Below are 27,090 nucleotides of genomic sequence, written 5' to 3' on the forward strand. Positions count from 1 at the left end.
ATTTTAACATTAATTTTTCATTTGTTTTCCCTGAGAGACTAACAATAAGCAGACACAATACAATCGATTATCGTCTGCACACCAACAGGCAGTTACAGCTAATTTTAACTTAAATTGTTCCATGTAAAAGACTCAAGTTCAACTGTCTTATATAAAAACTGTGAAGAGGAGGAATTGAATACCTGTCAGAAACTAACTGGTTCTCCACCAGGACTGCACAATCCCAGCAGTCCTTCATCAAGAGCACTGTAGATTCAGGTTTTTTTACCACTGCCCATCTGCCAGCCATAAGACTTTAATGCCTTGAATACATACTGGTCTGATAAAGAATCAGTAAATCAAATTAGTGGAGAGCCAATGGAATTTATCACCATCCTCAGCAGCATGACAGGTAATACAAACCTTGCAAAACAGATTTGCGCAGCCGAAGATTTAAAATACATAGTCTTTATTACTCGAAAGCTAGATTGAGATCTGCCAAAATCGCTGCAGTTTTTACCCTTGTTCTATTATGATTATTTTGTATTGTATACATATGCTGGCTGGCTTGTTAAACACAAGCTGGAAATTCTGAGGTTTCATCTGTATCTTCTTAATGTACAGAGGATAAGACATACAGCACAGAGGGATAATCAGAATCTTAGAAATAAATATTTCCCTTCCATGAGAATGATGAGTTTAAGCTGTTTTTTTCTCCTAGAGCTTTGTTAGCCAGAAGTTTGAAACATTCTGTAAGATTCCTCTACACCTTAAATAATATATTCTCTGAATAGAAACTATTTGCACTGTATGACTGAATTTAACAGGTATTTCTGTTTCCTGAAAGTGGTACACACATTAAAAATAAAATGAAGACGTTATAATAGGAATCAATCTAATCAGTATTATGTGCTCCAAGTCTATGAATTTGTTTTTTAAATCCCAGTAAATGAACTAGTGGACAACATTTTTAACACTGGATTTACACATTCCATCAAATGTGACAGCCATCTCAAACGTGTGTTCCATTACCCTTGATTTGTGATCTATGTAGATACTAATGCACTGGCCTGTTTTAAAGACTGAAATTATTCATGTTTTAAAATAAACGTTTATTGCACTGGAAACAATAACCACAGATTAATATTATGCACCTGTCAACAGATCCCTTTGAAATACATTAGTAGCTTCACTCTTCAGACTAGAAATACACAGTAGAAAAGAAGCATCAAGCCAGAGGAACCAAAACAAAAACTCAGTCAACTAATAGATGAAGAAACAGGGAATGAAATCATAACAACCAACTCATTAAGACCAGCTCCCCTCGTCGAACCCAATGAGAACTAGGCACAAACATTTTCTTAAAATGCAATCATGGGTACTTCTAAAAAAATTTTAGGAAAGCTGGTGTACTTCCAAAAAACATAGACCAAATATATTGGCATTTAAAGGGTTTTAAACCATTTCACTATTCTTTAACAAATTGCCTTCTACAGACTTGCAACAAACACATCTTCACCTTGACGCATGCTATTAACCAAATATTTCTATTGCATTTTATGATTAGAAGATATAATACCTCTGTCTGAAGTATGGCAGCTCTCTGTTCTTTGGCAGTAAGTGACTCTTTAAGCACTTCAATGTGTTGCTTGCAATCTGAATTCTGATTGCTAAGGGTTTCAAGCTTAGTTTGTAAGGCAAGAAGTTCTGATTCTTTCTTTGAGAGTTCTTGTTTCAGTTGGTCAATCTGTAAGGGGAAAAAAGTTAGATCGTTAATTTCATTTGCAATTCACAGTTGCACTTGAAATCTGAAAGGCGTGAATGACCATGATATGACAACTTAGATGCCTGTAAATTCTGGGAGAAAATTAAGATTTGGACATTTTACACTCACAATTTCAATTGGGTTTCTTGAATTTAAAGTACCCTGTCTTAAGAATGATTGCCCTGCTGTTGCAGAAGTTAAAATGAAACTCTTGAAGATTACACATGATGATTTGGCCTATAAATTCACCATGGACCTCACTAAAGTTCAAAGGAATTTGTCCTGTGTGAGGCAAGTCTGTCAGCACATTAAAAATGCATAGGAAAAAAAGTGTTCATAAAAGTATAAATTCAATCCAATAGCATGTTTCTTCCAACAGCATGATTCTTGTGACTTCTCATTGGCCAGGGTGAATCAAGGTTTTTTAGGAACCTGACAAGGAAAAGTAGACATCTTAGTAGGGAGAGCGAAACAGAGAAGTGGAATTTTAACCTTACTCTTCTTGCAAATGTGTTGCTGCCCACCATCCCCACCTCTTTTTTTCCTCCCTGGCAGTTCATATGGAATTCTCAGGTACTAGGAAAGCCAAGCCAAAGAGATTAACTTCAGAGAACTCTGGGGAAAATGTTATAAAAAATTCGACAGAGTGAAAGGTCTGTGAGATCGTAAAAGCCTATCCTAGGTGAAACAGCAGAAACCAGTCACTAAGACAGAGCTTCTGAATTTAAGTGAATTTAACATTCATCAGTAAATAGCTTGGAATTGTGATTATTCTTCCCTTTCCACAATGATGTGGGAGGGGTAGCCACAGAATGCAAAAGTGTAGTGGATTTAGAACATATGAATCTGAACAAAGCACTGGACAATACACAGAATGATGCTAAAGGATGGTGACTTAGGTGACATGTAACTCTTCTTCTTACAGTCCTGTGAAATAACACTGGTCACCAGATGAATTTAGATACATCATCTCATGAGGATTATTTGAAATAAAATGCCTCAGTACACCTGCATAACTCAGAGAAACCACGCTTCCTTTACATTTGGAAAGTTTTCTTGGTGACTGCAAGGCCTAGATATTTTTCTTTAAAATTCAAGTTTCAATTCTGTAACAACCAGAGAAGGACTAGAAGAGCTCTTTCCATTCTATTCCATCAGCTGCATCCCAACAGACATTTGGGATGCAAGAAATCTAGACAGGCTAGATGGAAGGTGATTCAAAAATCCCCAGGAAAAAAAGAATATGTATCTACAGACTGATCCTACTCAACCACATCATAAAGATCCACATTCTAAAATATTTCACAGATTCAATATTGTATGGCACAGTCACTGGAAACATTTACTGCTGATCAAAATATTTCTATTTTGTTTTGCATTGCAAGTGTATCCTTAAAAATTAAATTTAAAAAATGTTTCTTCCAACTATAGTCCATATGCATGTCTTAATATATTTGTTCCTTATTTCTCTTTAAAAATTTCAATATGTTTGTCTAGCTGGTTCAGGTACTTGACTAACCACCCCTGAGCTACTGTATAAAATCAAGAATCTATACTGGCACTAAAAGCAATCACCTTCACAGCCTGAAAATATCAAAATAAGAAAAGGAGCATACAAAAAAAAAAATATGTCAAGAAAGTGTAAAGCATGCAGTTAAGAAACTGCTAGAGAAAACTTTCTCTTGAAAGCAAACGACCGTCCTCCATCTCTTGCCAGAACATGTAAGCAAGTATGGCAATCAAGACAAAAATGTATACAAAATGAACAATGGGAAAATTCATCTACAAGATATAAAGACAAAATACAGATCTGCAGCCAATCTGAATTACATCACATTCTTTATATGAGATCCATGTGAACATCATAGACGCTTAATCTCTCCTAGAAACTCTTCCTGCTTTTTTCCACACCTTGAGAAATAATCAACACAAAAAAAAAAAAAAAAAAAAAAGATTAATTTTCATTGCAGGTATGTTCTTGGTGTTTTAGAAAAAAAAAGTTCTGGCTACAAGACCTACAAATTGCCAGGAGTTTAAAAATCTGTTAGAGCTCTCAAATTAGAGAGAAAAAAAAAAAAAAAAAAACACCACCAAACAAAAAAGGCTAAAACAAAAAAACCACCACACCAAAAAATGTGTTGAATAACTATGCTTTTGGCTGGTATCTTATTAAAATAAAGTATAATGCTGAAACTGTACTAAAACTTCATTCTTAAAAAACTACCAAAAATACCAAAGGCATAACAAGAAACCATATAACTTTTTAAAAGAAATTTTTAGACCTGGGTATATTTGCTTTTTTAAAGTTCTGCATTATCTTTTTCTACAGTTCTTTTTAAAGTTCTACATTATCTGCACTATTATATTAGTGGATAAAAAAAAAATTAAACAGGACATGAAAAAAATTTCTCTCTCCAGCAGATGTGCAAACATTTTCACTTTGCTGTATCTTAAGTGGTGTGGAAGTCCAACAGTTACAATTCAATGTGATTTCCTGATGTAAGTACAAAAAAAAGACAAAGGCAAAAATGTTTTTGTACTTTATAAAGACTACAGTGAAGATAACCTACGAGTCTAAGTATAACTGCTGTAGCATCTAAAGAGCTCCAAGTTTGTCCTCCGATCCTGACCTTCTCACTATCTCACATATTTCAAATGTGTAATTTGCCTGTCACCACTTTTTCAACATTGCCTAATATGACCTTGCTTCACCTCCTTTCCTGAAAACCTAATTCCTTTGTCTTCCTTCTCAATTTCTGATTCTCTGTCACCTCCCATAATTTCAGTTCCTTAGATACTAGCATTTCCAGGAAACAATAATCCTTTTTCTTACTTTATTATTTTTACACACCAAATTCTTACATGACATTATATAGAGTAACTGAGAAAGAAAGAAAAAAACAAACAAACAAACAAAAAACCCAGAGGTTTTACCCTGAATATTGCATACTAAAATTAATGGGCTAAATCTTTAGGTAAATAACTCCATTAAATGAAACTATACTGATTCATGCATGAGAAGGTTCTGGTTTTATGTGACAAATAACAACTGCTTTTTAAAGTGAAGGATTTAAGTAAAGGAAAAACAGTAGCAATGCAAACAAAATGGCTGCATACTGTAGACTCTACAAGTCTGTAGATTCTGCAGGTTATATTGGTCAAGGTCTATTTTTGAACTGTTTATCACATTTCCAGGCCTATCTACAAAAAAATGCTGTAGTTCTTTTCCTGTATATTTCTTCTACAGGATCACCTAGAACTTGCATGCTTCCTTCATATAGTATGAAAAGTTCTCATACACAACATTAATTACAGAGTGCCTTATTATAGCCTAATCAATTTTTAAAACCCATCTTAATGGTAGTTTACTGAAGTTGTACTAAATTATCACTAGATTTTCATACTCATTCCTGTCAATAGCGTTAGAGTTCTAATACTCAAAGAACTACTATTCTCATTCCAGAGTGCAAACTCACACTTGAAAAAATGCATCAATGTTCCTTTAAATATCTGGCTGCTAGCTAAAGGATGAACCCTAGTAAGAGAAGGAAGTCTTGCAATGCAGAAATTATTTTTTAAAATGCATATCATCCTGTATGTTTTCTTCACATCCTTAATGAAAATATTTGAAGATTCATACCCCTTAGTCCTGAAAACTTCAAGACTTGTTTTGACAATTTCTGTACTATGTGAGTGATGGCAATTTTTAGCCCTTCAAAAACAAAGCAAGGAGAGTCCTCATCGAGTGGGCAAGAAAAGAAAAAAATCTAAGCAAGTTTTATTTCTCTTCTCTACAACTTCTGTTTAACTGCAAGTCAAAATTAAAGCCTATATATTTGGAAGGAATAAATATTACTAAGAATATTACTAAGAAAAGGAACACTTCCCAACATTTTCTGCCACTCACATACAATAAACAATATTCAGTATTGGCCTCCATTTAACACCTTCCCATTTATTTAAATCAAGAACTGATTTAACACAAGTTATATTTCAAGAATAAATGTGAGGTATTAAGAGCTTTATTGTATCTAAGATTGTTAACAGTGAGAAGAGGTTTGTTCTGCTCTTTGCCATCAATGAAGACTTCTATTTATCAGAATCTCAGGTTCAACAGATCAGGTATAATAAGATCTGTTTGCTGATAGCTGCATAAATACTTTTCCACCTTGAAAGGTTCTCTGATGAATGATAAAAATAATATCTTCTACTGCAAATCTCTATTTTAAGTGGAAGAAAATGACTGGTGAAAGAAAAGAGACAAAGTTTCATCAGAATGTGGCATTTATCAAAGATCAGAAGATTGTGACAAAACAAGGCATGTTGAATAGTCGTCTTATTTGTCTGCTTTCTGTGCCACAGAACTATACTGAAACTTTTCCTCTCAAAAACGTCAGAAGATTGTTAACAAAATACTAGGCTTTGTACATTATTTTCATATCAACAGATTTGCTAAGATGCATTAGGAGTTTTGCTGTAAATTACTAAAACCAAATTGCTTTGAAATTAACAGTGTTTAAATAGGCAAAATAATTTTCCTGACGGTAATGCCACTTAGGAGCCTTAGCTACTTTTCAGTAGCTAAAGAGCTACTTTTTTTAAACAGAACATATTTATTCTTTGATTATTTTTTTTTTTTTTTTAATAAATCTGGACTAATTCCACATGGGCACTAACACTTCCATTTCTTCAGAAAGTTGGAGAGGGATTTTTTTTTTTTTTTCCACAAGGGCGTGTAGCAATAGGACAAGGGGTAATGTCTTTAAACTGAGAGTAGATTTAGACTAGATATAAGGAAGAAATTCCTCACTGTGAGAGTGGTGAGGCACTGGAACAGGTTGTCTAGAGAACCCATGGATGCCCCATCCCTGGAAGTGTTCAAAGCCAGGCTGGATGGGGCTCTGAGCAACCTGGTCTAGTGGAAGGTGTCCCTGCCCATGGCAGGGTCGTTGGAACTAGATGATCTCTGAGGTCCCTTCCAACCCAAACCATTCTGTGATTCTGCAGCACAACCCCCCAGGAGAAGATAGAAATATGCCCCAATATCCCAAGACAGCAGTATTTCCTGCGATGTAGTTTACAAGATACTACAGTTTCCAAACTGGGAGATAGTGACAGCTCTTCTGAGATGGAAAATCTTCAGTATCCGATACTACACAGTGGTGAATTTTCTCACTCCTATCCTCACTGTGGAATTCAGACAAAGTAAAAGCATCTTGTCAAAAAGATAATGAAGGTCTAATTTACACAAGAAAACAAAATATCAGAGAACTCAGATTCTCCAGAAGGTGCTGGCACCATTTCATTCTCTGACCATAGACAAACTGCATACTTTCTCTGAATCTTAGCTTGCCAAACTCTGAAAGAGTGGTAATGGTATTTATCTACCTGATACTGCCAACTTTGTACTTAAACAGCAACATTGCTAAGTATTTTTGTCATCAACAATGGTAGCTAAAGAACTATGCTTTAAGCCAATTAACTCTTACTCTTTTAGCTTACATGGCCTCTAGAGAGATAATAGTACCAGCTCCTCATCAGGCAGTTTTTTCTGAGCTGCAAACACACATTTCAGAAAAACTGAATCAATCCATATCAGTTCCCTAGAATTTCACATACACAATTTCCACATACACAAAAACCCCTAAATATTAAATAGAGTAAGAACCCAAATAAATAACTAGGATGGAAAGATTTTTAAAATAAAGTAAGATTTCATAATAATCATGAATACTGAAGTTGTTTGCCTAGATTTTATTCTGGTTGCATGGTCAAATTTTTAACATTACTGCAAGAGTTGAGATGCTGGCTTTCCTCTTCAGTGTTTCCACATCAGGCTGGTGTGACTTGTTTTACCCCATCTTAGTTTAGCTTATAAATAATATAAAAAAGCCATTTCCAAAACTTAAATTTATTTATATGAGAATGGGAGCATCAGCTGCAATCTCCATAATTTCAAACTTTTTTCTTTCTTTTTATCAAGTACTTTAATTCAGTATTTTATCACTTCATAAACAAAGCACATTCAAGGTAGAGAGCTAGGAATAAATCAGCACAAACTGTAACATTATATATATTTATTACAATTTTTAAGGTAATGGTAAAAATATCAGAAAAGAAATATTAGAACTCACAAGAAAGACTATTTGGAGTGCTCATCTTTACCTAGGCAGCAGCTGAGCACATCAAAATGAAATAAGGTAAAAAGACCAGCTGGGGCAACAATTTAGACATCAAGCTTTACTTTTGATGTATTTTAAAATAATGAACAAGCAATACTGTTTCCTGAGGTTGATACCAGGAAATGTGTTACATCACTACCCATTTACTATCTGCTTGTGGTCAACTCATAATTATCTATGTATAACAATCTGAAATGACAGGTACTCTGCAGGAACAAAGTTATCAAATTGCAAGTCTTTAAAAATACTAGAAGATTACAATTTGGCATCATCTATGGAACAGGAGTCCTTACTGTAAAACTATAGTCAAATCCAGAATAAAATACATAAAGTTGTGCCAAAATGGTGAAAGTCAAAATTATGAACTAATTCAAAAAGCCAACAGTAAAACACTATACACAAGGAAGCGAAAAGAGAGCACAATATAGATTCAGGATTGTATTAGCCTCTGCAGAAGTGGTGAAACAACCTCTTCCTTACCTCTTCCTAAGTCAAAACATAAGCATTTTGGATAAATAAAAATGTGTTTCACTCCTTCATAGCTACCGAGTATTGCATAGTAGAGATTTATCAAAAGACAACATGCAGAGAGCTGCTTGTGTTGAAAAGGATCAAGTTAAAACTTTTGTTTCCATTATTTAAACAGCATTAAGCTATTTTATTAATAGACCTTACCTTATTTTTCATGAACTTTGAGTGACTCTTGTAAACTTCTATTTGTTTGATTTCTTCTTCTCGGTCCTCTGTATTCAGAATTCCATTTGTCTTCAACATCTGTATTTCATCTTCAAGATCTCTTATATTGCGCTCAAGTGAAGCTATTTTTGTATCCTAAGTTATAAAAAAATAGATCATTGAAAATGATACAAAACATATATTAAAGCATAACAGAAGTATATCTGTACTTGCATGAACATCAAATAGTAAAATAGCAAAAATAGATGGTACAAATACATATTGCACGTACTGCCATAAACCAAGAGTAATTCTATTGATTTTGGCTTAAAGAAATGCAGAATTTAGACCTCTTTCACCACCAGAAAAAAAAGTTCAATGCTATGGTCAGTTGTTTAGTCTGTAGAGAATACATTCTGACCAAAACTCCATCTTCATTCCTACACAGTTAGGGATAAAGGGAGAATGGAAGATGCCCTATCTTCCACGTGTACGTGATAACATACCTTGTTTCCTTTGCTAACTATCTAGGCCTGGCAATTCTTCCAAGCTCTTAAAAACAAAGTTTAGCCTAGGGAGGCCAGTACATCCTAACTGCAGGAGGACAGTCATTATGTGACTCAGCCTGAGGCTGAGTTTCCCTATTTCATTAGAGTTCTACCTGCTGTCAAGAGGAAGAAAGGTTGTCTCCTCATATACTTTCCCTCCACTACGTTCAGCCACATCACTAAGAAGGGATTTAGCACTTTTTATTATGAGTCCCAAAATAAACAAAACCACAACCACTAAAAAATTTCTACATCACAGCCAATGGCTGCCACATGTGCCAGCACAGCACTGAAAACATCCAGTGATTTTTTTGTTGTTGCCAGTCGTTTGGAAATTGACTAAATCTCTTCAATGAGAGTCAGAAAGATTAAAAAAGTGATTACACAAACTTCTCACATAATTTTCTGTTTAAAAGCACATTGCAAAATGACTCATTAGGAAATCTGCTTTAGGCCCTGTTTGCAGACATTTAATAAGAAATTGAAAACACTGAGATTCAGATGGTCAGACAATCAGTTCAAGAACATGAAGGAGCAACCACCCATCAAAAATCAGAGATCAGGGTGAAGTTCTTATTCCACTGAGGTCAAAGAAAAAAAAAAAAAAAAAAAAGAAAAACAGAAACCAAAACTGATTCACAGTAAGATCAGGATATTTAACCTAGAAAGATAATTGGGAGAAAAATACAAATCAAATTGATCCTTTAACCAGAACAAGTTAAGCTTGAATCACTCTGCTTAACTACAACTTTGTTTCTGTTTCTTTTTTCAAAATTAGTTTTATTTTCCTGAGTTCCAAGAGTACACCAGTGCTTTCTCTAGGCTGCCTAAAAGCAAGCAACACCAGAACTCCTCTAATACCTTCTTTCAAAATACAGCTAGGCAAATTTAGCAATTTACGACACAGGATAGTTCGGACAAAGTTCCAAAAAGCATCTGAACTTTTGGTACTAAAGCAAAAATGAAACCCGGATTCTTTTTGAGATTTAGCAACCACTGTTACAAATCCATATGGAATCAAAGCTAAGTAAGGACTAAACAATGTCATTTAGACAGCACACTATCGTTCCTCCAACATTTTATCTTTATAGTCAATAGTAAGTCTCAGACTGAAAGGAATTTTATTCTTTTCTTATTTCTTACATTAGTTAAGTTAATAGATGTTTTTCAATGGGAAAGATTTTAACTATTTAGTTTACAGTAAAAAGATGTTCATAAACAAGTGAAAATATTCATATTCTGAAATCCTGGAGGTTTTCTAAGATCTGAGAGGATAAGTATTCATAATATGAAATTAAAGTTTCTATTTTCCTTACAATTTTCAATCCCAGAGAAATTATACTTAAAAAAAAAAAAATGATGACATGATTTAATTTACAGTAACTGTGGTCCTTCATGATTTTTCTCTCAGAAGCTGATGCTCTTTCACCAAACATGCTGGACTGCATACAGATACTTTTGACTAGAGTACCTGAGCAGAATATCCAGAATATCCTTTATGCCTTCAACTAAGGAAATAAAGAACACTTACTCTCAGCCAATCCTATTGCTGTGTGGGACAACACATCTCAAAGAATGGTATTGACTGTAGATAATACTACTATTCTTTTGTAAGATAAATAAAAACTAATTTGCCCACATCTTTTCCATTGTTAGTGAGTCAAAAACAGTAATTCAGACTATAGGAGCTGTGTGAGAGGATTCTACCTATGCACTGTGAAACAGTCCCACCAAAATTATCGTTAGAACTTCACAGCTTCTCTGCAAAATAATGTCACATGAACATATTCAATGAACCACAAAGAGCTTTCCCATATATCTCTGTTAATGAAATTATTTAGGATACAGAGACAGTTTGCCTAGAAAAGTAAGCTGTCACATAATAAATCATAGCACAGATTGGCCCAATTAGAAGGTCTGCATAGAAATAATCTATCCATACTGTCTTCATAAAGTCATAGCAACTGAGCTTAAATTAAAGTTAATCCAAACTACGTAGGAAACAAGTATTTACCTTAGTCTTCAATGACAAGGTCTCTCAGGTCTCTGTGCTTAATGAAAGAGTTCAAGCAAGAGGACTATCAACAGTGAGGACTCAGTCAGGGCTTACTTGTGAGAACTCAACTCATACAAATCCATGGAACTCAACAGGCTGCATCCAAGGGTGTTGAGACCACTGGCTGATGTCCTTGCAAACCTGCTCTCTAGCATCTTTGAAAAATCATGGAAACCATGGGAGATCCTTAACAAGTAGAGAAAGGCAAATGTTGCACTCACAGTCAAGAAGAGACCAAAAGAACAAACCAAGGAACTACAGGCTTGACAGCCTCACTTTGTTCCCTGGAAAAATTAGGGTGAATTCTTCTTGGACAATATTTTTGACCACATGGGAACTGGGAACAGTCAGTGGGGATTTACCAACAGTAAATCATGCCTGACCAACCCAATTGGCTTCTGTGATAAAATTATTAGATTTGTGGATGAAGAAAGAACAGTAGGTTTCATTTACCTCAATTTTAGAAAGGCTCTGGACACTGTATCCCATATTTTGGTATCCAAGTTAAGACATTATGGTCTGGATGGGTAGACAACTAGTAAGGTAAAAAAACTAGTTCTGTGATCAGGCTTAGAGGGTAGTGGTGGTTAACAGGTTGTGGTCTACCTGGAAGCCAGTAACAAGAGTCCCACGGGGCCCACACCGGGACTTCTCCTGTTTAATATCTTTATCAGTGACCTGAAAGAGGTGACTAGAGTGCTTGCTCACAAAGCCTGTAGATTACACCAAGCTAGGAGACCAAGTCTGTGTGCTCAAGGGCAGGGCTGCTGTCCAAATGGACCAAGACAGATTGGCTGAATGGGCAGACAAGAACCTTAGGAAATCTGACAAAATAAGAAAGCAAAGTCCTGTGCCTGGGAAGGAAGAACCTCTTGCAGCCATACCAGGTGGGGGCTAACTCCCTGGGGAGCAGCTCCGGTGAAAAAGACTTGAGGATCTTGGTGGACAGCAAGCTTACCAGGAGCCAGCACCGTGACCTGGCAGCAAAGAAGCCAAACAGCATCCTGGGCTGTATTAACGTGAGCACAGCCAGTAAGCAGATCAAGGGAAGAGATTATCGCCTTCTACTCAGCATTCATTAGACTTCATCTAAAGTACTGCATCCAGTTTTAAGCCCTGCGGTACAAGACAGACTTGATAAACTTCAATGAGTTCAGCAGGGGCCCACCAAGAGGGCTGGGGGGTTGGAGTATTTGCCCTCTAAGAAAAGGCAGAGCAAAGTGGCCTTGTTCAGCCTAGAGAAGAGAAGGCTTCAAGGGGCACCTAAAAGTAGCCTTGCAATACCTACAAGTGTTATATTTTGAGTACAAGCATTGGACACCACCCAGAGAGATGGTGTTATTCATCTCTGAAGGCTTTTCAAAATTTGACAGGATAAAGCCCTGATAGTATCTCTTCATTTGGGCTTTGCAATCATGAGACACAATATACTGCAGGCAAATATTCATGAATTCCAATGGGATAGAAAGAATATTCTTTCTCTGTCATTACTCTCACTGTAAGTGTAGTACAATGACCTTAAGCCTGAATGTCTCATGCCACTGAAATATGTTCAACATTTCACTAGCAAACTGTGTTAAGATTTTTAGCACTCTTAATAATTAATGCCTTAATAATTAATAAAAAATGGCTTTGCAATATAATTAATTGTAGAAGCAGATGGATGTCTTTCCCAAAAGTAGGACTAAGTTCAGTGCTTCTTTCTTGGCTTTTCTCTTCTGCAAATAGCCAGCTGCATTGTTCATAACCAATGTAAAAAATTAAATTTGCAAGTCTTTATAAGATCTAATTCCTTTTCTTCATGTGTAAAAAAATTTTCAAGTCAAACTCTGTTCCACTGAAAACATCAGAAAAATCACAGTATTATGACTGTAGTAAACAGTAGAACATGGAAATAATCTCATTCAAAACAGTTTGTTGAAAATTATCATCAAAGTGAAAACACATTTCTTCTGTGAAAGACCATGCCCTCATTAAACAGTTTTGTTCAATCACTCAATCAAAACCACAGTAAATGAATAATAACACTATACTGATAAAGGTACATATATACCAGTTCAACAGCTTAAAGTCATATAAAGTCACCAGGAAATTTTTGTGTGAATCAGTATCCTGATAAATACACAGTCAGCTCCCTTCCAGGTAACTGAAAAAGTCCAGAATACACATTTTCACCTAAAAAAATTTTAAAAAAACATCTGTTATAAGACCGAGGGGGGGGAGGGGGAACTTGTCAGATTTTGCTTACTGCTAACATTGTGAAAATGGGAAAAATACATCTAGCCTGCTGCTGAATGCAGATTCACTCACTTGCATCACACTGTGATATACCAGTTTCCACTGGCAGATATGTTTCTGGATTGTACAACTATGCAAATACACTATGGTTCCTGTCTGAAGAGTTTTTCAGTGCTTTAATCCAGATAAGAGCTCCATAATGTAAAAAGATGTGAAACTTTTCAATAAGAAATCTTGAGACAAAGGAATTTAAAATAGAAGTTGAGGAGAACTATCTTCCATGACAGCAAACATACTTTTACATCATATAGGCAAAGTAATGCACTTTGAAGGGGATTACAAAACCCTTTTGTGCATCTTGCAAATTAACCGCACCCCCTTCCAGAAAAGGAGCTCCAGCCAAAAGAGAAAAGAGTGCCAGAATGCAAAGGAAACAAACAAATAAAAAAATTCTTGGAATGTGAAACTTGCTGTTTCTTATCTTTTACTTCACTAGCTGTTTCTTTTCTGGAAAATACCAGATACCGAAAATGTCGATGATAATCTTAATCAGCAGTCCATATTTTTCTTTCTTGAAGGGTATGTTCAAAGACAAAGAGTATTCCACCAAAAATCAATTAAAAAACACAAAGGAGTTGACTAGGGATGCAACTTTAAAAACAAAACACACCCCCCCCCAAAAAAACAACCAACAACAAGAAAAACACACAATTAAAAAAGACACCAGACACACCCCACCACCACCCCATTCTGGAAGACTCCGAACCAGCTTCTAGGCTATAGGCTTATATCTAATAGAATTATGGACTTGGTTTTTTGAATAATGACTTTTCAAGTCACAGGTAAAATGCAACTTAAATTACTTACTATGTTAGTCTAACATTATTAACATGACAGATTTCAAACAGCAGAATCCTAAAAATATTATTAATATTTGTCCATTGAATCAGCATTACTCATATCAAAGAGCAAAGGCTGTATGAATGATCACAAAAAACAAGTGATTTTTCTATTAAATGCCCAGCCCTTCACATGACAGAAAACAAATATTTTTAAGATGTTAACCATTCTCTTCACAAAACAGTTTTCCATAAAACTTTTTTTTAAAAAAGAAGAAAGTAAAATAAAAGGTTGAGATGGAATGAAAAAAAAAGAAAGGGGAAGAATTCTCATTAAATCTTATCATTTAGAGAAATTGCATGGAAAGAAAAATACTGATAGAAAAGACAAAAACTAATTTTAAAAGCTATCAAGGCTTACACACAGCAATAAATTATTGTAGTTCTCACAGATACTACAATCAAATCAGCTTGCTCCTTCAAACTTAGTTTTAGAAATTTTCTACTCCTATTATTGACGATAAAAGCAAAATGTAAGCTTCACTGCACTTCAGAATAATTTTGCACTGAAATACATTAATACTTACCTCTTATGGCATCTCATCTGGGAGTAGTCCTCATCAAATCTCTCCAACTAAGTCTTTAAGAGCCTGGCTTTTTGTATTGCATTTGTATTTTACATGTTTGCATATATATCATGGCAGAAATAATTTATAGCACAGCCTGTTACACTCTTTAGAAGGTTTATACATCACAGAATAACATTTAAGCTTTATGAGAAATATCTAACATAACTTTTGGAAGCATTTTCTGTACTTCTACTTTATCATAAGAAGTTTGAACTCTCCAAGGAAAAGTTTGGGTTTAATCAATCTCTATATACTGTGATGACAGCTGTGTAAAAACCAGTTTTCCTATCTCCAGAAAAATTGTCACTGTCAGTTTTGTATTAACTTTTTATTGGAACAGAAGCCAGAAATTTCACAAATTTTGAAGACTAAAATTTATTTCAGAATAATTTATCAAAAACATTAGTGATGACAAGACAGAAGAGAAGCCAGACATCACCTTCGTTCACAGACTGTTCAAGGAGTTAAAGGTATATGAACAACACAGGACCAGCAATTCTGCAAATACACCAGACAGGCTGCTGGCTAGCCCAGGAAACCTGAAAGTTTTCCTGTCTGGACAACTGCTAGAAAGCAAGGAATGTTGTATGTCAAAGATAATACAGACAGCCTCGAGCTCCCAATGGGTGCCGCCAGAAGGGAGCTGGGTTGACTTACAGGATGGATAGAAAATTAGATAGCTTTGCTTTCACTGAAAGTTTTGACAGAATAGGCACATTCCCATAAAAATCTTCTGATTCAGTTGAATCAGCATTTTCCCACAGAAAACTTTAATTGGAATACTTTCAACCAGCTCTTGTTGTGGCACAGGGTCTGGCAATCTTTCAGAAACTGAAATAGGAACAGATGCACGATTTCCTTCAAACCTCTAAGACTTATCCACTTTAGCAACATGTTGAATCACAAAGAAGATTCCTTTGCAGTAATACTAAGGAAGCAGCTCTGTATTACATGGTACTAATAAACACCTTCTGAGTTCTACAACAATGCAACATTTGTACAGATTTTTCCAGTCAGGCCCTCTAAATCCATTAAAAGACATAAGATTACAACAGCAGGATTTGTGATATAGATCAGGGTACTCGCCCTAATCTATCCCTTCCTTCCAGTAGTAACCAATACTTCTTCCTCATCTCCTTTATTAGAATAGTGTTGTAGATACTCTGTGAGAGAGGTTAGGGCTATTTCTATGCTGGACCTAGCCGAAATCCATCTCTTTTGGAACATAAAAAAACTAGTATGTGTCCTGATGATGAAGAAAATAACATTCCACAATGGAAAGGACACTAACTCTACAAACAAGTTCCACAATATTTCATGAATCTTATATATGCAGTCCTCACCACAAGAGGGCTATAGGACATTTCCTGAACACGTAGTGGGGGAAAGGGTAAAACATTTGTATATAATACAGCATTACAATCTGTCTTACTCAGAAACAAAAAGTAATGAAATGTTACTCTTCTTCACTTCAAATATCTGATAAATTTAAACTATGTCTGTGAAAAATCTTGCTTGTAGGGCATTCAACAAGCAATCAGAAGCAAATATTTGAAACTTCACATTTAATGAAACTTAAATTTAAATGCACATATGCACACATGCTATCAACAGACCATACATGACTATTCTTAGTGTAATACTTTAACTTTGTCAGTTTGATACAAAGAATATTCAGGTTTATTTTTGAAGACAAGGGAAAGCAAAAGGTCATGCAATCTTAACTATAAGATTATGTTGCACTGCAAACACACATACACACTTTTTCAGAACCAAACCCGTACCTGAAATATTAAAGCTGGATCAATACATAAAGATGGCTCTTTCTGTAAGTAAGGTAAACCACAAGATTTTCATTTATTTTACAGCTTACCATTTTTAAAGACTTTTCAATTCTTGTTGCTAGACTACATATATTTCAGGATGGTCAATACCCAACACTTCCAATGACTTTTATGCTGTATCTGTAGGCAAGTCATTTCTTTCTCTCTCAAGTATTTTCACTGGTTTAAGCCTGGAACTGTCTGAACAAGATCACAGGATCATAGAATGGTTTGACCTGGACAGGACCTTAAAGCTCATCTAGTTCCATCCCCTTTGCCATGAGCAGGGACATCTTTCACTAGATCAGCTTGCTTAAAGCCCCATTCAACCTGGCCTTGAACACTTCCAGGGATGGGGCATCCACAGCTTCTCTGGGCAACCTGTTCCAGTGTCTCACCACCCTCATGGTGAAGAATTTCCTCCTTATGTCCAATCTAAATCTACTCTTGTTCAGTTTAAAACTTCTGCCTCTTGTCCTATCACAACAGGCCCTACTAAAAAGTCTGTCCCCCATCTTTCTTATAAGCCCACATTTAAGTATTGAAGGGCCGCAAGGTCTCCCCAGAGCCTTCTCTTCTCCAGGCTGAACAACCCCAACTCTCTCAGCCTTTCGTTTTAGGAGAGTTCCTCCAGCCCTCTGATCATCTTCGTGGCCCTCCTCTGGACTCGCTCCAACAGGTCCACATCTTTCTTGTACTGGGGACCCCAGAACAGAATGCAGTACTCCAGGTGGGGCCTCACAAGAGATGAGCAAGTTTTGACCCAATTCATCTGCTCAGAAGTACTTTCTATTGAAAGAATGAAATGAACAGTTTGTTTCCTTTTACTCTTTTTTATTATATTAATCAGTATTAATCAACTTTGGATATCACTGATATTCAAAGATACCAGTGATCTGGCATTTGTCAGCATACAATATGCAAAGAAGTATGCATGGTTGCAACTGAAATTAAAGGAAACTATTTTCCACTTAAACACACAAAGGTTTAGGCATGAGAAAAAAATGCTGTTTGATTACATATATCTGTAGTCACAAAGTCAGAAGCAACCATTGCAACAAAACTAGACTGGCTTCCTGTATAACACAAGTCATAAAATTATGTGAATGCTGTTAAATAAACACACCATATTTTAGTGTGCATTTGCTACCTCTATATTCCATGCACTGTATTTTACAATATATTTATTTTCATTACTGGAGAGGACTTTTTTTTAATGAAGATTTCTCAGGTAGGTATCTACAGACTAATCTCTTTGCTTTGTCATTTCCTATTTGTTAAACCTCACAAAATTAAGCTTCTAAAATCATTCATCGTTTGGTAATATTTTTAAACATTCTGGTAGCTCTTCTCTGAACCCCATGAGCTCTATGATGTAACTCGCTGTTTTGGGCAGATGTGCACTTCAAAACTTTTAACCCTTTACTAAATCCAGGATACAGACAGCATATCTAGTGTGCCCCACTTTCTAGACATTGGATCTCAGAGAAAACAGTGGTGGAGGGCTGGGGGAACAAACCAAAACAATCTCTTGAAAGCAAGGTCTACAATCTGATTAAACAGGTTTCAAAAAAAACAGGAGCTTGAGGGAAAAGGAAGCATCCTGCCCTCCTTCAGTCCTGTGACTCTGCTTTCCAGAAGAAAGAAGGGCTACAGGAGAAGAAGGTCAGTTGCAGACAATGGAACAGAGAGTAAAGATCATAAGGGGAAGAATAAGCAAAAGACATGTGACATCTACAAGCAAGCATGTCTAAGAAGCAGAACCAGAAAGTTAGGAAGTTAGGAAAGAAAGGCCTGTTCAATGAATCTGAAAAGAAAACAGATATCTGAAAAGGAATAAATAAAGCAATAGAAACAGGAGTCAAGACATAGGATGTTAATTTTCTATCTGTTTTGTTTGCCCTCTTTTTTTTCTTAATAAGTATACAGAAGTTAGACACTGGTCAAGGAGACAACAGTTATGCAGAAAATAAAATTGCTATAAGAAAAGGCAACTACTTGCAAAGTTTTCAGAAATAAATGAAGAGCAGGACAGGACAGGAAAGGCAGCACAAAAGAAAAGCTGTTTAGGACAAAAAAAAAAAACACATATGACATGATAGGTAGGAGAAATGGGCATTCTTCTTTGGATGAAACGGAGGACAGGGAGAAGGAACAGAAAGCATTCAGCAGTGGGAATGGACAGAAGAAAACCACAGGAAAGAATAGAGGGATTTACAAAGGAAGAAAAGCTGCCTCCTGGCAGAGCCTGGGGGAGCCATGGAGGGCACTCAGACAAAATCTAACGTGGCGATGGGGTGGAAGGGGTTGGGTGCGGTAAAGAGAAATGTATACTGCTTGGAGCCTCTGCATGAGGGAGTGTATGGCCTCAGATTGCCGTATCACAGAGTAATCCTCTCCCTCCTTCTACCCTCAACAATATCTCTTTAATGCTTGATCATTCAAAACAAATGTTCCACATTTTTTTCAAAACAAATGCTGTCTGGATTAAGACAATTTAAATTTACTTGAAAACATTCCAAAGCTGGAACTTGTAATGAAAACTGTTGTTTAATCATGTGGCTTTCAACATCTTACATTTGTCCCTTTTTCTTTTCAATATTAGACCTATTTTAGACAGGGCAACTCCAATGGAGCATATGTTCATAGGAAAAGAAAGAACTGTGTGCCTCAGAGCCAAAAGGCAGCTCCACATCAGAACGTTCCAGCAACATGTTTAGAGTCTCACTCGTGACAAACGAAAGCCCTCACTACAAAGATCAGATTTTTAAAAAGTGGAACATCACACCACACTCAGCTCTCCTGCGAGACAAAGATAAAAGACTTTACTGTCTTCAGGGACAGACACTGTCAGAGTGGCTGCAACTACAGTCATCATGTGTGTCATGGCTCCCCCCATCCCCATTCTTTTCAAAGAGTTTTAGTACAGGAAGAGGAATTGCAAATTATTTGGCAACATAACCTTTACATTGTTAATAATCCACATGGAAGACTATAAATTGTTCTAACACACTATCTCTGTATCCCAAAACTTTTAAATTTGTAATTCTGAATATTAATGGAAAGAAACAAGTTTCTCAGCCAGTATCCTACTTTCCCATATATTTAGGGTAACAAGTTACTGCAAAAACACATTTTAGGTTTCATACACAGATTTCTGAACTAGAATAAACAGGGAAGGTCCAAGGCAAATACACATCAGAAGATGGAATACTGAAATTGGTGTACCTTCTTTGTTACTCATATAATCCAAACTAATTATTATCTATTAAAAGGCAGATACTGTATTTATGAAGTCCTGCTGTCGTAACTGTATTTAGCACAATGTTCAGACATGCTGAACTCATTTGGTCATAACAGAAGTCACTGGAAAAATGAGGCCTTTAATTTGCACTTCCTTTTAAGGCTGAAATGAAAGACCATTATTAATGTATTTCAGGCAGCATTGCCAACTCACAAATTATCTCAAGTCTCATGGTATTTTTCTTAAAGATGTACATTCCAGACTCATAGAATTATGTGAAAATACCAGTTTTCATTTTTTAAATTATTATTTTTATCTTTGCTATTGTGGGGAAAAAATGCCACAACACTTAGTAATATTATTTATATATTATACATAAAAGAGGAAACTATATTCAGGACTAAGATCGCAGTTTCATTACATTTTGTCATATCACTATGCTGATACAATGAACATTTTCCTTAGGTTAGATGTAAAATGATGGCCAAATAACCACCAACAGAAGTATTGTTTTTAAAGATCAAGAAGAAAAACATTTCACATCAGCTTTGGACAGTTTGCATTTGCATTTGCTTCTGTTTGTCAGTTTGTTCCATCTACTTTGCCTCACCTGAAACTTCCCCTCCCCCTCACGAGTCTTTTTAAAAAGCAATATTCAGTTCTTATTATTCAGCAACGCTGCACTTTTTTTTTTTTTTTAACCAAATCTTATTAAGAAAACAGACTGGGAGAAATAAATACTAATTATTCCTAGTTTTACAGCAAAATAAATCAAGAAGTAAAAGGAAGCATTTAATGATTTAATAGTAAAAGTTATAAATCAAGGTGTTGTGGGTTAACCCTGGTAGCCAGCTAAGTGTCACACAGCAGCTCATTCACTCCCCATCAGTGGGATGGGGGAGAGAATCAGAAGGGCAAAAGTGAGAAAACTCATGGGTCAAAATAAAACCACTTTAATACATAAAGCAAAGCTGCACACACAAGCAAATTATGGAATTCATTCACTACTTCCCATCAGCAGGCAGATGCTTAGCTATTTCCCAGAAAGCAGGTCTTCATCATGCATAACAGTTACTTGGGAAGACAAATGCCGTAACTCTGAATGTCCTCCCCTCAGTTTTATTGCTGAGCATGACATTCTATGGCACAGAATATCCCTTGGGTCAATTCAGGTCAGCTGTCCTGGCAGCGCTCCTTCCCAGCCTCTTGTCCCCCCCAACCTACTTGCTGCTCAGGGAGGGGGAGGCTAGGGGGAGCAGAGTGAGAAACGGACTGAGAAACTCTGTAAGCACTGTTGAGCAACAGCTAAAACCCAAGTGTGTTATCAACACTATTTTGGTCCCAAATTCAAAACACAGCACCATACAGGCTGCCATGAGGAAGATTAACTCCATCCCAGTCATACCCAGTACACAAGTTCATGCTACAGAAATAATGTCTGGGAAAACATGCAAAGACCATACCTTCATTTCGATAACTGTTTGAAGAGCCTTCGTCTTTGCTGGCTCAGGCTGAAGTTGGGTTCTTCTATGTAATTCCTGTGGGGGGACACGATAGAAATAAGCCTGACGACTCATCTTTCCATTATTTTAATCACTCATACAAATTTATTATTACAAAATAAAAGTCTGATGATTCGAAGTATGTAACTCCAAATGCTACAGGTGCTTCCCTCTCTGTAATCGCTCTAGCATCACTGCAGTCCCCATCTTATATTACAGTCAACTCTGACAGCACATGCGCTATTTCTGAAACCTCTGTCAATAATTAATGTCAATGGTGACAAAGCCAGCAAGTAATTTCTTAGTCCAAATACAATGCTGCTATTTCTGCCTAAACATCAAAACTTAATTAATTCAGTTGTGTTACTAATTCAAACACTAAGTCATTTAAAATCTTTTACTGTAGTTTCTTCTTAGTTGTTTTTCCTTTAATATCTGAAATAAGCAATTTAAAAACATTATATTTAAATTTGACATTTTAAGGATAATAATTATATAGTGGGTTGACGCAGCACCCTCTAAGGTAGCAATTACATTTCAGTTTTCACATTTTCATACTATTTTTTAACCACCTTAATCCACAGGTAAAAGAAAAATAGATTGCATTAATTAAGACATACAGTTAACAGAATTAACATCTACTGGTCTTTATAAAAAAAGAGGATGAGGACAGCAGCACCCAGCCTCTTATAAAACACAGGAGTCGTATCTTGGTATTAGGTATCTCAACAAAAACCTGACATATCTACATAGAACTATGTAAAAGCTGTAATGAAGCATCATCATTTATGAATGTGATGATGCTTATACCCCTCCCACAAACCATCTGAGCAGTTTATTTGAAAACAAAGCTGAAACAGGACAGGTACAGTCCTGTTTCTAGTCCCTTAGAGTCCTTCCCCTTTAAAAGACAGAATTGCCATAGTAGAAGTCTTTCTGTCCCTGATCTTTCCACCCCACTGCTTCCACATATATATTTGAACTAACTTTATAACCGTGAAAACTATGTTTATGCCTGGTAGGCTGAGAAGCTAGGCTCATTCACCATGAAGACATTAGCTGACTCCAGAACCTGAGCTACTGTATCTTCCAAATTATGCCTATCCCAGCTCATCTTCATATATTCGGGGAGGGGGGATCATCAAAAAAGCATAACACTGTGGGTCCTAATTATCTTTATTCCCTTCTCTCAAATCCCCTTTTCTTGAGTGAAACTAACAATGTACAACTTGGCAATCAATTGACAGACTAACAATCAAATATATAATCAACTATGGATTGTGCACATTTATTATCTTGCCCCGCCTCAGCCTATCCTAGCACATTTCTGGGTCTCACCTACCTTATAATCAAGAAGCTTAAGAGTCATAATTTTTTGTATCACAAACTATCAATTGGTTTCTCATTCTGTTTAGCAACAAGCATGTTGCTTATCAATGACTTTGAGAAACAACCACTCTTTAAAGACTAAGTAGTAGGACTGATTCGCAGCATGTTGTTAACTTAAAATCTACTGATAATAAACATCTTTATAAAATACATTCAAAGAATTGTATGACCTAATATATTAAAATAACTGAAAGAGACAAGTTAGCCGTGTGTGCTCCATTTAACTGAACATAGATTACTTAGCTTTAAATGCAGTATATGACAGGACATAATATCAAGACACCCATCCCAAAATTGTCAGCTTTGGCAGACATATTTGATTAAAATAAAAGCAGCTCTCCATAGGTAACAGAAAATTTTATGCATACAGAAATAGATCAATACTTATGATCTGCAGGATTACAGTTAAGTAGCCAAGTTACAATCAAATGGTTGGTAAATTGAGACCATTAAAACCATACTAGTTTGATCTCATTTTTCAGACTCCTCTGTTCATGATCTTAGCTCATAGACTTCTAGGGGCACGGGCAGTTTTTTATTCCCTATTTGCACCATAGCTAACAACGATACCTTAGTCAATGACTGAAGCTCTTAGGAACCCTGGTAATATAAACAATAGAGTTGGATATGCTCTGTCTTGCCTATTCTATTTTGCCCACTCTGCTGTTTCCACAGAAGGGATACACAAAAACATAATGGTTAGAGAAACTGTTAAATTAGATTCTGACCTGAAATAGCCTATTGATATCTTGATAAACCACAGCACTACCTGCAAGAGTCAGATTTGGTGCAAGTGTTTGAATGCATGCCTAAAGTTAAGTAGGTCTGTATGGTCTTTTACTACATTAAACATATTGAAGATATATGTATGTACATTTAAACTACCTTTAATATATGACAACAATGAACTTCTAGTTTTGCACTGGGCATTTATGAAAAAGTATATCTGAATAGTCCTTTTTCCTTATTTTTTTTTATATACAAATAAGTCTCCACATTATTGTGGTGGTGCAGCCCCCCGGGCCACTCTGAGTTCTCAGAATAAGCCCCCATTGTGCTGTTATCTTGGCTACAAGTGCAGCAGCCTTGGGCTGGGGTATCAGGCACTCCCTGGCCACACCTGGGCCACCTTCAGCCTGAGTTGTATACCAAAATGACTCAGCAAAATTGTGCCAGAAAGAAAAATACTGACCAAAGCCAGTCATCTTGAGATCCTATAAATAGCAATCCAAAGTGAGACCTTTTGAGCTCTCCGGGACCAGTGACCCAGTATCTCTGCCTGAGCTGGGACGCCTCTCAGGATAGATTTTGCAACGATTGAAAGATCATCCATTGACAATTTTGCAAGGACTCAAAGACCTGATTTTGTGAGCTTGTCAACTGTTTGTTGATGAACGCTGGCATATAAAAGTGAGTAATTCATGAAACTCACAAGAAGGGAAATTTCAAAGATAGGTTAACCTCTGTGGCTGTGCAATTTGATTCAGAACTGTTTGTCTATCTGTCTGTGTGTGATTTGGTTTAACCTCCATCTGCTGTACAGCAACCCTGCTGTAAGTTTTGGGTGACCTTGCCATTCTTAAACCTTTAACTAAGTCACTATTTTGATTGTAACAAATTCCATTGAATCTCTCAGTTAAATTGGCTGATAATTAAGTGCTGTTAAAAATTACACAACCGAATCTTGTGCAAAAACATTAATAAATCCTAAATTGCTGCTAAACCAAAGCCATGTAAAAAAAATCATATTCACAACAGTGATTAAAGGATTGATTGTGCACATATAATCCTTTAGACATAAACCGTTGACCAACTCTGGGACTAAGTCTGGATCCAGCTGCACCTAAACTCCCCTCTGAGAAGGGATTTAGAATGCAAGGGGGTCTTTTCTGAACCTCATGACTCAACAGAAGGGTCTCCCTGACACTTTGGTCTGACCTTGTCCTCTATGCAGTAAATAAGCAAGTGTACCGTGCCACTGAATCTTGTTAAACCACTGTCACATTTACTATCAAATTTTGTTAAATCTCTGTTTTATATCAATAAACGTATTGCTACTTCTCTCTTACGAGTGAAGTGCATCACTCCATCTGTGACAATAATAAAAAGAAAGAAATCTTTGCAAATCACCTATACAGGGAATCTCTCAATCTCCACCAGCTGTTTGTCTCAGATGAAACAAGTACCTTCACTACACAAATGTTTTTTAAAAAATAAGAGTATGTCATAGATTTGTCATACAGTACTCCTACAAAAGTCATGGAAAAATAGTTGGCCAGTCATAACACTATCTGATCAGCAAAAATTACAGCTAATTCTAAGACCAGACTTTGCTCCCCAAGGCCACATAAACTGAGTTGGAATATAAACAGGATTCCACACATTACCCAGGGAGACAAACCAGAGTTTCCACCCCCTTAGCCAAAGATGAATAGACTGCCAAAGATGAGTATTTCTAGATGTCTATCATAGCAGGAAGCCTTGCCTCATAATACTTTTCCTATTTGCTTCATGAATCAATCTGATGCTGGCTGACTTAAAAGCTTTTCTTCTCTATCCCTGATGGTAAAATGAAGCAGACTTTAGGATTCTGGAGAAGATCAGAAAATGACTCCCACTTTATTATTTTGTGTGGGTTTTCTTCCAATCAGATTCAAATGTTTGGAGACTCCCACAAGGCTCAGTTCTTGAATTTATGTTGTTCCATGTATGCATTTTTTCTTTTGGGATACCTGATTCAGGGATATACTTTTGGAGTAGTGATTCAAAGATACTACCACTTTACGTGCATGATACTTTATACTAATTGGTTTACTATCTGAGGTAATCAGGAGGGTTTAAAATTTGCCTGAAAAGCTAACCAAGAGATATTCTGAACATTTCACATGAAGTCCTCAAAGCTTAAGGAAACCAGATTTTTATCCATTGCATCATTTTTGGAACGATGCAGCTTTGTCTTTTAAATTTATTTTAATAAAAAGCCCAGGGAGCCTAATAAAAAAAAAAAAAACTTAAAAAAAAACCCAAACAACAAACTCAAACCATCAGGGATAGTTTCTTTCAACCTGAACAGTATTGAGTAGAACTCTTGATACTTCTATCCATGATAAAGTACTTGTGCCATCAACTCTGCAACCATCAAGGGTCTATACTAATAATCCCTCAGAGATGTAATAATTTATGAAATTACACTTTCATTATATCCCCTGTATGACAACTGCATCACTGCAGTTGGTAGTAGTTCTGAGTAACCACTTTGCACATACAAAGTAATTATAATTCTGCATAATTCTGCTGAAACACTTAAATAAAAGGCTACACCAATGATGTTAATGTAGTCCGAGGTTTTAACTTCTATCTACATAAAACTGTCTAATATAGCATAACACAAAGTGCTAGAAAGAAAAGGACTTTTTCAGAAAAATAGGCGATTTAGAAATGGTATCATGAAACTATCAGTGAGTGCCTGCATTTCAACTGGTAAGCTTCTACTGATTAAAGAATAGAAGGAAAATGGAATCATAAACCAGAAGATTTAAAAAATCAACACAAAATCCAAGATTTATAAAAAATAAAGACATAATAGGAACAAGGACATCAGAATCAAATTATCATTGGAAGAAGAAAGGTGGATGATTAAAGACGACAGTAACTATACCTAAGGCAATGTAAAAACAGGCATGAAAAAACGTTGTCAGTAAATCTAGCTTCTTGTATTCCTAGGTAAAATGTACAAATCTGTAAATCAGAGGCAATAGGATAGGAGCTGCTAGTTCTCTCAAACATCTCAATGCAGACTGCTTCCATCCTCCTGGAAAAGAAAGCCTTGGTATTGCTTCTACATGATCAGCTTGTCTGAACTTTAAAATTTAAATCAGCAGTATATTAATATTTCAATCAATTATTTCATTTAAGTAAAAGCACAGCCACTTACCTAAAGTGTCTAAACAGTAGTGTTTCTAATGGTATTTTTGGCTGAAGAAAGACTGAATAAATTCTATTTAACCAGACAATGACAAAAATATAACCTATAGGAATTAATTTATTCTTAACATATAAGCTTATCTTCTCTTTCCTGTTTTCTAACCCTTAGCATCTACCTTCAGCCAAAACAGTCTCATACTAATTTAGATTAAAGTATGTTTAAGAAACCCTGATCAAGCTCTTTATCTTTCTGGAAACCATAAACTGACAACACTGAAATTTTCTATGTTTGGCTCC

At 36.0% G+C, this 27,090-nt stretch overlaps 1 protein-coding gene across 1 annotated transcript in view; it reads right to left on the minus strand.

Annotated features, from left to right (window-relative positions):
- Nucleotides 1-1,558: 1,558 nt before the first annotated feature.
- The window catches only part of ERC2 (ELKS/RAB6-interacting/CAST family member 2), a gene marked incomplete at its 3' end in the record, with an annotated part of 125,395 nt that continues 99,863 nt past the window's right edge, over nt 1,559-27,090 (minus strand). Inside the window, exons 4-6 of the mRNA XM_009709311.1 lie at nt 21,442-21,516; nt 8,602-8,757; nt 1,559-1,726 (exon numbers count right to left, since the gene is read on the minus strand). Coding sequence (XP_009707613.1) covers nt 1,559-1,726; nt 8,602-8,757; nt 21,442-21,516 — 399 coding nt within the window. The remainder of the gene's footprint in view (nt 1,727-8,601; nt 8,758-21,441; nt 21,517-27,090) is intronic.

Source organism: Cariama cristata, unplaced genomic scaffold (assembly GCF_000690535.1).
Source record: "Cariama cristata isolate BGI_N322 unplaced genomic scaffold, ASM69053v1 scaffold691, whole genome shotgun sequence".
NCBI lineage: Eukaryota > Metazoa > Chordata > Aves > Cariamiformes > Cariamidae > Cariama > Cariama cristata.